The sequence below is a fragment of the Perca fluviatilis genome, chromosome 10, assembly GCF_010015445.1.
Source record: "Perca fluviatilis chromosome 10, GENO_Pfluv_1.0, whole genome shotgun sequence".
Lineage (NCBI taxonomy): Eukaryota > Metazoa > Chordata > Actinopteri > Perciformes > Percidae > Perca > Perca fluviatilis.
The window spans coordinates 8474416-8486905 of record NC_053121.1 but is presented as its reverse complement, the minus strand read 5'-3'; the positions used below and the strand labels follow the sequence as shown (position 1 = coordinate 8486905).

Sequence of the window (12490 nt, the reverse complement as noted above, 5' to 3'; positions counted from 1 at the left end):
GTGCCGGTCAGAAGCAGCCCCAACGTCTTCTTAAAGCAACATGTCTTCCCACATTTTCATGGAAATGCTGCTACCAGACATGGTGTGGAGGGTGAGGTGTTGGCCATGAAATGGTTGGAAGGCGGTGGCTACAGGGTAACATGCCATGGCACAGTTTTGTGTCCTGGAGAGCCCTGGCTATCAGCCAGCCCAGATGGGGTTTTGAGTTCAGGGGAGCTGCTAGAAATCAAATGTCCTTTCCTAAAATCAAACGAAACACTGGATGAATTAATGGGGAGTCAAAAATATGATGTAAAGATTGTCGAGGGTATTCCTATGTTACAGCCTAATGGCCCCCGCGGCTTCTACATCCAAATTCAAATTGGCTTGTTCTGTACAAAGTTAAAGGCATGCAAGTTACTGATTTGGTCTCATTCAAAACAGGTGATGCTTCACATCCCTTATGATGAGGCTTTCTGTGCGAAGACTGTGGCTCGACTAAGAGGATTCTATTTCAGAGACATGCTTCCTTTTGTTTCAGACAAGTATAGTGAAGGTCGCCTGTTGCTCTGTGAGCGCTATATGCAGTTACGCAAATGTCCTGAGGTCATGGTAGGGGGCAGGGGTTTTGTCTTAGAACTGGAGGAGGACTCAGGCTTGCGGGAACTCTTCCTGGTGGTGGAGGAGGAGGAGGAGGAGGCTTCTGGTGACTCCAGTGATGGCGCGGTGTGGGTGAGGGCCTCCCGGAAATGCTCCCTCATCCTCTTTGACTGGGCCATGTTCAGGCTGAGGGCGGTTGCCACGTTCTGGCACATAAAGGTGACCACCATCTTCCGCTGCTTGACAGAAGGTTGTTCTTGACCTTAAAACAGTAGAAGAAAAAAGACCCCAAAGGACTTGTTAGTCTTGTGTTCCCTGATCTGCAATACACAACAAAACGGACGGACTCTTTCAGAGGAAACATTAACAAAAACAACAGACTCACAAGCAGTGATGACAACAGGACAGAGATTTTTATACTTACAGAGATCACAAAACCCTCATCGCCGGGCTTGTGCGCCTCTGCGGCCTCCTCGACCTCGCAAATCCGGAGGTTACTGAGTACCCCCGGGCAATGACCGTAATGGAGGCTGTGAAGGCCGCAAAGTAGCCGTAAAAACGGTACCGTGGCGACGGTGTGTGGTTCTCCTTCAGGGCGTCTGAAAGAAGAGAAGAAAAAGTATTTCAGCACACGAAGGGGAAGAAACACACACAAACAAGGACACATCACTATGCACGGCAGGCTTCCGTTGAAGATGGACTATTTTCACTATTTTGGAAAGAGGGATGCACACTACCCAGCAGCTCTGGGATCCTCAGTGTACTTACATAATGTTACACCAAAATTTCCAGTTTCCTTCCTCTCTATATTCCTAAGATTTTTACATTAGGGATTAATTCATATATCATTCAAAGCCTGATTTATGTAAAAGGTTATACCTAAAAAAACAATAGATTTTTTTTCTTGACTGTCCAAAATCCCCTCCTTTAAAAACGAGTGTAATCTACTCTACAAATTTGTTTTGTATATTCATCCTTAAAAATTAATTTACAGAGATAAGTTCCAGGGAGTTGTGTATAAATCAGAGCATACACCACAGCCCCGGGCAGGAACGGTTTGTCAGCATTACATTTTTGCATTTTTTTTATTTAAAAGGAACTACATAAAGTACTTAAAGGAATATTTCACTGCTGGAAAGCTTAATATATCTTTAAATTGGGTCACTTATGTAGTAGAAATGTGAAGAAAAAAAAATTGAAATTGGTGCCTTCTAGGCCGAGAAAAGCCAGAAAATGTGTTTTGGTCTTATATGGATGAAAAACACCAAATCCCAGAATGCACCTGATTCGTTGCTTTGAGTCCACTCCCAAGCCACGCCTACCGCTTGACAGACAGACAGAGGCATTCAACTCAACTCAAGCGTGTTTTATTGTCATTTCAACCATATACACGAAACGACGTTTCATCGTGACTCAAGTGGTGTTACACATTTAAAATATATAAAAACGATATTATATAAAAACGACATACGAAACAGGCTACATTTAGTACACACACTTTATAGGCTCCGTAAAGTTCAGCTAACACATAATAGCATTAGCTCTTGGTGGGCTGTAAACACCGAGCATAAACACAGCCGAGAATTAGTGTGCAATGTAGAATGGTCGGCATTTAACAGACAAACACCACCAGCAGTTAGCAGTTAAATGGATACAAATCACCACATTTCTGCACCACTCTGTGTTAACACAGCCCACCTCTTTTACCCGGCGACAGAGCATCTCTAGCTCGGAGGGCTAGCAGGCCTGGTAGCTGGACAGTCCGGTACACTATTCAGGCATGTTTCCACAACAACAAAAACACAGCAGTCTCTGAACTCACGTTGGGAGTTTCGTTGAAGTTGGATGTAGTCCGGTTTCTGGTCTAAATGAGCGGACACTTGCAAGCAGGATCCGTAAAGTTCAGCTAACGCATACTAGCATTGGTGTAGCTAAACACAGCCGTGAATTAGCGTGGAATGTCGAATGGTCGGCATTTAACAGTCACAAGCTCCACCAGCAGTTAGCAGTAGCTAGTTGGATTTTATTTCTACACCAGTCCGTTTAACACAGCCCACCTCCACGGGCCGGCGAGAGCAGCCTGGTAGCTGGATAGTCCCGGTGCCGGTACACTGTTGTTCAGGCATGTTTCCACAAAAACAAAAACACAGCAGTCTCTGAACTCACGTTGGGAGTTTCGTTGAAGGAGGATGTAGTCCAGCTTGTTGTTTAATGAGCAGACACTTGCAAGCAGGATGGATGGGACAGGTGGACAGCTAGTAGATCCTACTAACTGGCTGTAGTCCTTGCCTCTGGCCCAAAAATCTTCCGATGACGCAAAAATCGTCATTTTACGTCATCGGAAGATTTTTTCCAGGCCCCAAATGCAGAGATCTCTCGTCTCAGGGGGACATGAGGGAGGGAAGCACGGTCATTCAGAAATACTATCGGGTAATATCGGGTTTCTACTTATACAAAGCTGAATGCTAAATCGGTGAAGGATCCCTTTAATACATAACTTTTAGTAACGTTACACAAACAATTAAAAATACATGCAATATGGAAACGTGAGCATTCAAAATAAGCTACGTGATAGCTGAATACAAATTTTCCTCCTTTTTCTGCATGTTCTCTTTTCCAAAATAGAAAATATCCAATAATAATAATGTCCGTACGTTACCAACGGTCGGTGGATTAGCTATCGTTAGTAACGTTTTATTCATAAACATCTCCTTAAACCGAGCTAAATCAATGTTAGCTACGTTTTAGCGTGCTAACATTTGTCGTAGCATTAACCTAGCTAGCTAGCTAGCCAGCCAATGTAGCATACAGTGACTCAGATACATCTTAATAAAAAAGAAAACCGATAACTTACTTACTTAGATAATGTAAATTTGAATGTGCAAACAGACATAGATAGATAGATAGATAGATAGATAGATAGATAGATAGATAGATAGATAGATAGATAGATAGATAGATAAATAGATAGATAGATAGACAGATAGATAGACAGATAGATAGATAGAACAACGATACAGCATTGACATGTGTAGCAGGTTGATTGGTCGCAGGTGGTTTCAATCACACTCACACTCTCTGGACCAATCAGGAAGTAACTGCATGCTATATAGGCAGGGGGTTTGACCTCTTGACACTCTTTACTCTTCGTTGCTGGAAGCACATTTCCGCTTTGGGTCCTTTTGCGTCCGTGGTGCAGTCACTGTTGTGCAACAGGTAATGCAGCGTGCTTATTTGTTTGTTACCTAAAGGCCTCGTTTGTGTTAGGATGGGCATTACAGCGTGTATTGTCTTTTGCAGTGTCTCCCTGTTACAAACCCGATCCTTCCTGTAACGGAACCGGGTTGAGTGTTGCTGCTGGTAGGTTGGACAAATCTGTCTCCTCTTTGAATATTTTAATGAATGAGTGTTTAAGTAATCGGCCGTGTTATTGTAGGCTCTGTGTAGCTGTACTATCGGCACTGTCGGTGTATTGGTTCGAAGCTCCCTGACGGGTATGTATGTATACCAGTGGCATCGCGTGTATTTTCTTTAATCATAAACAGTTATTGAATTTGGTTTGTTTGTGCACGCCAGGGTTGTAAAATTGCTTCGCTTGCGCTGGTATCTGCACTAGCCCCTCCCTTCCCTGCCACGCTGCTGTTTTGTCTTAACTGATTTTTGTTGCAACCACTGTCAACGGGTTGTAACTACACGAGCTCACGCCAGGCTTTGAACGCCTCTACGCGCGTTTCAGCACCAGGATCTTTTGCCCAAAGTGTCCGACAGGGCTGTATTTGAATGATCGTGACACAGACGATAGCTTTGCCTTTCTTTGGCTTGCCCGTGCTTACTAATGTGTATGGAGATTGGGGTTTATTTTTATGGGTTTATTTGTTAAATTATGATTAAGTGATTTTTGGTTAATTTATATTTCCTTTTGTTTAAGTTCTGATAAAAGACTCATTTCTGTTGAAACTTTATGATTTATCTGTTAATCCTTTGTTTGGCTCCAGGCAGCTAGGATTAAATGATCTTTGGTTGATTTCTGTTTAAGTTGTGATAACGACTTTCATTTTTGTTGAGACCTTTTATGGTTTATTTGTTAATTTTGGTTATTTGTTAGGCTCTAGGCAGCTATTTAGACACCTTTGCTGCCTAGATTTGCCTTAGATTTAAGTTTTTTTTCATTTATTTTTGGTTTGATTCATTTTCCCTCCCCCCAATAACTGAATGTTCTTCTCCCATAGGTGCTGAGTGCCGAAGGTGGTGGTGTCGGTGTCCCCGGTGGTGGTGTCTCCCTCCTGGTGCTGTGTTTTCCCCCTTGGTTTATTTTGAGTTTTTCACCACTGTGTGTGTGTGTGTGTGTGTGTGTGTGTGTGTGTGTGTGTGCTCTCACGTGTGACTGGGGTGATCCTTCCCTGAGACCCCACACCCTTTGACCCTGTCCCTCCACCGGTAAGGCCTCAGCACTTATTTCCCACATTTAGTGTGTCTGGTATTTTAAATAGTATTTTATATTTGATGTTTTAGTAATTGTATTAATAAAATCATTGTTTTTGACGGAACTACGTCTCTGGCTTCATGCATAAATTGAACCTGTGTGCTTTCTGTATTTTGGTGGTTTAACTATTTTACTAGTCAAATCCTATTCTCAGGGTGAAATTCCCCGGGTGGCGTTGCCGGTGTCTTCCTTGGGTCTGGATGTTGAGCGGGCCAAAAAGACGCTCGACACCAAAAAGTCCCACTCGCCACACATGTCTCCATTAACGACTCCTTTGAAATAACGTTAATTAAGTGAAATGTCAGTTACTCTTCATAAGCTAGCTAGCTAGCTAGCTAGTTAAGTTACGTTAGCTAATGGAACGTAAGAGAGTTTATTCTAGAAGCACTGTTTAAACAAGCACATTTTCTGCAACAAACTACCAGTAAGATGAAAATGCTTACCTCGCCTCCCTGCCCCAGAAACCAAAGTGTCGTTTAGAGGTGAAAATAAGCTGGTCCTATGTCAGTACAACTGTGACGGGGCGCATAGCTGCCTTCACTGTAGCGATGCGCTACCTGTTTTAATCTCAAAGACTGAGTGAAGAATGTTGCTTGTACATGTTTGTTTGACTGTCTATATGTCCGGTTATTTATACTGGTTTTATATTGTCTGTCATTTATCGAATTCCCTGTATTAATCCCGTAGTTTTGTGCACACATTTTTAACATCTATTGCTGCGGTGATTTACTATTTGATAGGCCTAGCTAAATGATGCATCTATCAGTTTATTGTTTAAAAGCTATAGATTGTCACAAACATGACTTGTGGTGTATTATATTTTACAGCCAACAAGATACCTTGTGGCTGTGGTTAATGGTATTACCAATTGTATAAATTGTATGTTGTATCTATTTAGATTGTTGTACATTTGTTTGTTGTATGAAGCCATTAAGGCCTACTCACCTGAGCCACCCCTGAGTTTTTTACATGTTGGTATGTTACAATTTGAGGGGTTGGCATCAGACTATATAGGGTGGCCATGTGTTTGCTCAGGGGGACAGAGCGGGAGTGTACGTGGAGGTATTAAGACGCAAGTCTGCTGGAGGATCGCCATGTTAAACCTGATTTAAGATCTATTAGTGATTAGTTGTGTACTTATACTTCCGATTGTTTTGACTCTCAAGTCAATTTTAATTTATCTTATCTTTTTTTTGTTGCTTTCCTTAATTATGTTAATTTTTTCTATGATCATTTTTGCCTATGGGCCTTAATTGGGTCATTGATAATAAAAGCCCATCATTTTTCACATCACCTTTGCCTCACCCTGAGTGTTAATACCTGCTCAAGGCTACTCTCCGCATCTACCCTCAACAACAACTCACCGAGAGGGTTACGCAAGTTGAAGGTGCACTCGTTTTTATTCCTGTGTGAAGATCTAGCGGGCGGGGTACCAGATAGAGCGCACTCCTCAATGTGTTTCTGTCTCCGCCCGCCATAGTCCTTTACTGGTATCTATTTGCAACGCATATCGTGTTGCAAATACCGTATTATATATTATAACGTTACTTGAATAAAACTAACCTAAATCAACAGACTATTATTATAAAATCGTTACTGTTTTTAAACTAAGCTAAACTTATACACATATGATATGATCTGATGTAATGATTTTATACGTCTTTTATGTCACGTTTTTTTAACTCTTTCCATACCATGTCATGACTCGTGTGTGGAAAAATACATTGTAGAGAGAGAAAGCCAACCCTATAACCCAGAACATGGGTTACTCTTTGAAAAAGAACCCAGAAACCCCAAAAACCCAGGCATTGGGTCAAAATATTAGCCCTATAACCCAGAAAGTGGTTACTCTCTGAAAAAAAATAACCCATAATTTAACCCAACACAAATAACCCAGAAACTGGGTTCAAAAAATAACCCAGGAGTTTTTAGTGTGTAAGATTATAGGTAGCTTGCTATAAAAAATAAATAAATACTGTTTTTTACCGTAAGATTTTACAGCAGCTTGCCGTTAATATTTTGTTCCTCAAAGACATCAGAATTTACAGTATTCAACTGTATTAATGGAAAACGGTACACTACTGTGCAAAATATCCAGTATTTTTACAGTAATTTGTTACAGTGTAGGGGCTGCCACACACATTTCGCCCACAGCACCGCAGAGCTGGCCCCTCTCCACTGTGGCTTTTTTGATGCTGCAGCTTCTGCACTCATTTGGCACAGACTTCCAATGTCTGTACATTAAGGCCCTGTTTAGACTTGGCATTAACGTGCGTCTTGGTTTATCCGATCATAATTGAACAGCTCCATGTACGTCTGTTCACACCTGCCATTAGCATGTGTCTTGAATGACCATTTGTGGTCGGATTTTCCTTCCCGGCTCTATATACAAATAAACATGTACATGTGGTATGCCCCCAGACATGTTTATGTCAAAATACACATACCTACATAAGTAGTTATGTATCTTGCTGTACGTTTGTCAATTGCTTGCTTTACATTCAAATTGCAGTTCTAAACTACACTTTTTTCAAAACACTACACACAATTCTCTACATTTGGCACAATCTTCTTCGCTTGTCTTCACATGCAACACACTGCCATATAAAATGCTAAACTTAAATTTCCTACTATCCACTCTGACTTCTCACATGGGTAAACACATTGTTTAATTGTTTAATCAGAGCTTCTGTTTTGGCCAACATAGGAGATAGAACAAAGAAGTGTGAGTACATTAAGAGTCGGAGGATGAGAAAGAGGCAAAACGAGACCTTGTGGAACACCATGACCTGGAGGATTCATCGTTAACATTAACAAATTGAGATTGATCAGATAAATAGGACTTAAACCAGTTTAGTGTGATTCCTTTAATTATTATTAAGCATAAAATCTTCATGCATGCACTGTAAATAATTTTCCTGTAAAATAACGAGTAAAGTAAAGTAAAGAGCTGGCAGCAGAGACGCCAGCAGTATACCGTTATTTTTACGGTATTTATATGTAAAATGACTTTACGGTAGTAGTCTGTAAACCAGAAAAACGGCATATTTCTGTATTTCTATAATTTACAGTAAAGAGCTGGCAGCAGGGACGCCAGCAGTATACCGTTATTTTTACGGTATTTATATGTAAAATGACTTTACGGTAGTAGTCTGTAAACCCGAAAAACCGCATATTTCTGTATTTCTATAATTTACAGTAAAGAGCTGGCAGCAGGGATGCCAGCAGTATACCGTTATTTTACGGGTATTCATGCAGTGAAATGGCTTTACAGTAGAAGTCTGTAAACCAAAAATGCGAGTATATTTCTGTATTCACACTGTTAAATTATTTCACAGTCTAATACAGTAAAAAAATATATCCAGCATATTTCTGTGATTTGGAAATTACAATAATATTCAGTTTAGGTTGTTACTTCTCAGTTTACTGTAGACAGGCACAGTAGATAATACAATAACTAAATTTAGCAGTTTCCTAAAACATCAGTCTTCACAATCAGTATTGATTGCAATGAACTTCATTATTCTCAGGGCTATAGACAATTGCTTAAGATATGCATTATTGTGAATATTATGCAAAATACGCAATAAAAACTTAAAAATCCAATACTTTTTATTTCAAAGAGCAATGTCAATGTCAACATGAATACTGCTACTTTCAAAAAACGGAAAAAAGAAAATAAACCATGTTGGAAGACGCTGAGAAGAGATTTCTATTAGCCAACAGAAACAGCCTAGTAGTGTCTGCTTCAGACTATGGCAATAAACTTAAATTATTAAATTGCTCGTCAGAGAGTTAGATTAAAATTTCCTCAAAAGTCAACTTAAAAGATTTACATATGTAATCTCTGCTGTCTGTAAAATATACTTTCATAATAACATTTTGAACATTTGCAGAATCGGCAACATTTGGAAAACAAACCTAAGAATATTTTGAAAATGTGCATTAAGGCCATTTTGAAACTATTATAGTACAGGAGAACATTTGGACAATATACAGTACAGGCCAAAAGTTTGGACACACCCCTTCTCATTCAATGTGTTTCTTTATTTTCATGACTATTTACATTGTAGATTCTCACTGAAGGCATCAAAACTATGAATGAACACATATGGAATTATGTACTTAACAAAAAGTGTGAAATAACTGAAAACATGTCTTATATTTTAGATTCTTCAAAGTAGCCACCCTTTGTTTTTTTTTTATTAATAAGGGGAAAAACTTTCTCTAATTAACCCTGACAAAGCACACCTGTGAAGTGAAAAACATTTCAGGCGACTACCTCATGAAGCTCATTGAGAGAACACCATAGTTTTAATGCCTTCAGTGAGAATCTACAATGTAAATAGTCATGAAAATAAAAGAGGAAACGATTGAATGAGAAGGTGTGTCCAAACATTTGGCCTGTACTGTACATCAATAAAAACATTTAGGGATGAAACTGTAACATCTTAAAATTGTCCTGTGAGGTAGGCTTGTATTTTTACCTCTTAAAATCGTCCTGTGAGGTAAGTTTGTGTTTTTACGTCTTAGTTCTTGTGGATCCAGGAGAGATGACCATCACTTTAGTAGCCGATGTTCCTGTCTGTAGCATTATTCCAGTGTTGCCACTGTCAAACAACAACAATCATAATCATAACTATACAATCAGGAATGTACAGTATACACTCCAAGCTAATGCTTATAAAGTTAATAATACCAGTTCTCTAGTTGCCCCAGTAAGGCTCTCGAGCATACAGTATATAGCAATTGGAGCAAAAGTCGCTTCGGATAAAGCGTCAGCTAAATGACATGTAATGTAATGTAATGTAACGTAATGTGCCAATGCCAGACTGTCAAAACAAAGAGAGTTAAAAGAGCTCACCGATCTATATGAAGTTCCATTCAAAGTCAAGGAGATTCTTCAGTAGCATGGCAACGTGTGTATTGACTGCAGAAGACTTCTTCTGGACGATCACACCTTTCTTCTTGGAGACAACCTTGCCCTTTTGGCCTTTGTCCCTCTCTCTGGATTTATACCAATGACGCCTGAAATCAAAATAGTCTTAGATCAGAGTGAGGTTGCAACAACATACTGTTTTGTCTACATTCAATTAAATGCAATGAATTGTTTTTTGTCTTTCGTCATTGCACAAATAGAATGGACTTGAATGACATTTAGAAGTGACATTAAATGGAATTATAATAAATCCTATAGTCCAACAAAATACCCAGTGTGTGTGTGTGTGTGTGTGTGTGTGTGTGTGTGTGTGTGTGTGTGTGTGTGTGTGTGTGTGTGTGTGTGTGTTTGTGGCTTGAAATATACAGTACTAATACCATTTTATGCAAAAATAATACAAACACATTAATTTAATTGTATATATCCATATAATGATGACAAGGAATGAAAGGGTTTTACCTCTGAATGAATTCCAGAGTGCAGGCTGCCTCATCTTGATACTGAAGGTTGAATATGTAGTAGATTGCAAACACAGCAGCAAGTCCCGTTGCAAATGTTGGTGTGATGCCCTCAGAGATTACACGGCCCTCAAAGGTGATCATCCAACCTCTAATTGTGACTTGCCCTGTTGCACCTGAAACTTAAAGTCATAGCAACATGGGAATGCATGTTACCTTGTGTAAACATTTGTAAACTCAAGATGAATGGCCGATATGATATATACTGTGTCTATCAATGAATCTAAATAAAATGTATACCAGGCAGTATCAGGCGAGGACTTGCAGGAAGACTGAGAGTTGTCTCAACGTCAGCTGCAGTGGCAGACACCTGTAGGGAACAAATGCATTATGCTTACGATAATAAGATTTTTAAGAAGAAAAATTATAAAAAGGTCAATAATTAGTAAACACTAGGTGAGAGTAACCTAGAGGCGAATAATGTAGGCTTATACAGTCAAACTGCTATAATAGATTTGGCATTCAAAATTTAAAGGGTAACAGTTTTATTTGTACAGGTCTTGGGGAGACCCTTTTGTGGCTCCAGAGGAAACTGCACATAATCTGATAAATTGCCTCCAGGGATGACACTCAGTGGTCAAGTTGCATTGTGGATAATGTAGGCACCAGGTTTTGAAAAGGAGGAAGAATATGTGAAATAAAAAAGGTAATATTTCTGTTTCTGCTGTGTTGATTTGATCATTTGCTTTTAAAACGTTCAACAGTGTCATAGTAGGGCAAAGAAGACAAGTGAAATACTTTTTAAAACCTTGCACCTACTTTACCCATAATGCAATTTAGCAACTATGTGACAACATGGAGGTAATTTATCAGCTTACATGCAGCATCCTCTGAGCCATAAAATAATTTACACTACTGTTTTCACATATGTAGTAGTACTCCCCAAAACTAGTACACACATTAGGTATCTGGACACTTAAGACTGGTGGAGTCACCCTTTAAAACACAGGGTTAAAAATAAAAATAAAACTTACATCTGTAAGAAGGATCAGCCCGGTTAGGTCCTCTCCAAAGTGTGCCATGAGCAGCTGAACAACACGAAGTGCCATCTCATTATCTTCACCATTAGAGAGGATATCCTTGACATCTTTGTTGGTAGGTTTTCCCCTGAAGTATTCTGTTATGGCTCTTCCACATTCCTCCATACTGAGTTCCACGCTATGAAGCACATTGATGTCTGTGAGCAACTCAAAATGTGCGTATATATACCTTGGCGTGAAAAGAAAAGGCCATTTGGTTTTCAAATCTTCAATGTCAGGTGGTGGAAGTGTATTTATATGGCGACGTTGTAGAGAGAATGTGAGCTCCATTAGATTTTTAACTTCTGCTCTTTCTGCTCCACCTGCACCCTCCTGTCTGTAAATCTCCTCCAGTCTCTGGCGGTGCTGCTCCACAGTGTCATCAGTTTCTTCTGGGGGTAGCTGTGGCTGAAATCGTGTACATCCATATGTGTCACTTGGACCCCTCTTGTCTGTAGAGGATCGTTGGTGTAGGAAGCCCCTCCGCCACGGTTCACATTCTCAATGCCGGTTTTCACTTGAATCAAAAGTGATGTATAACCTCCACCTAGAAGTGACCCATCTGGTGCAATATCAGCAAAACTCTTTGGGTACTGCCTGATGATATTTCGAACCACAGATAGGCACTGTGCGCGAGTGGGGTTAGCTTCATACCTTCTCATTTCATCCGCGAGTTCTCGTACCATCTGGCGTCGCTCCACTGGTTTAGGTCTCTTGCCATCTGCAATTGCAGAACGAATTTCCTGTGGCATTTGTTCCCAAGGGACCTGGAATGTTTCTGGCCATGTTTTCAGTATCTGAGATGTGGAAGGTCTGTTGCTTGGTTCGCTGTTTCTTGCCTGGCTTGAACATGATGAAATGGGCGATAGCTGTGATGAGCTAGATATTACGAGGGTGCATAATGTTGGTGATGAAGACCCAGACACCGAGCAATCACTACTCAGTGATGACG

The 12490-nt window shown here is 40.1% G+C and overlaps 1 protein-coding gene across 1 annotated transcript; it reads right to left on the bottom strand.

The window, feature by feature from the left end:
• Nucleotides 1-10456: 10456 nt before the first annotated feature.
• LOC120567404 lies at nucleotides 10457-12290 on the bottom strand. Its single transcript, XM_039814363.1, has 4 exons — nucleotides 12193-12290; nucleotides 11494-12019; nucleotides 10760-10829; nucleotides 10457-10641 (listed from the first exon to the last, which is right to left on the bottom strand). Exons 1-4 carry the CDS (start codon nucleotides 12288-12290, stop codon nucleotides 10457-10459), a joined length of 879 nt encoding a protein of 292 aa, XP_039670297.1.
• Between the last annotated feature and the right edge of the window lie 200 nt (nucleotides 12291-12490).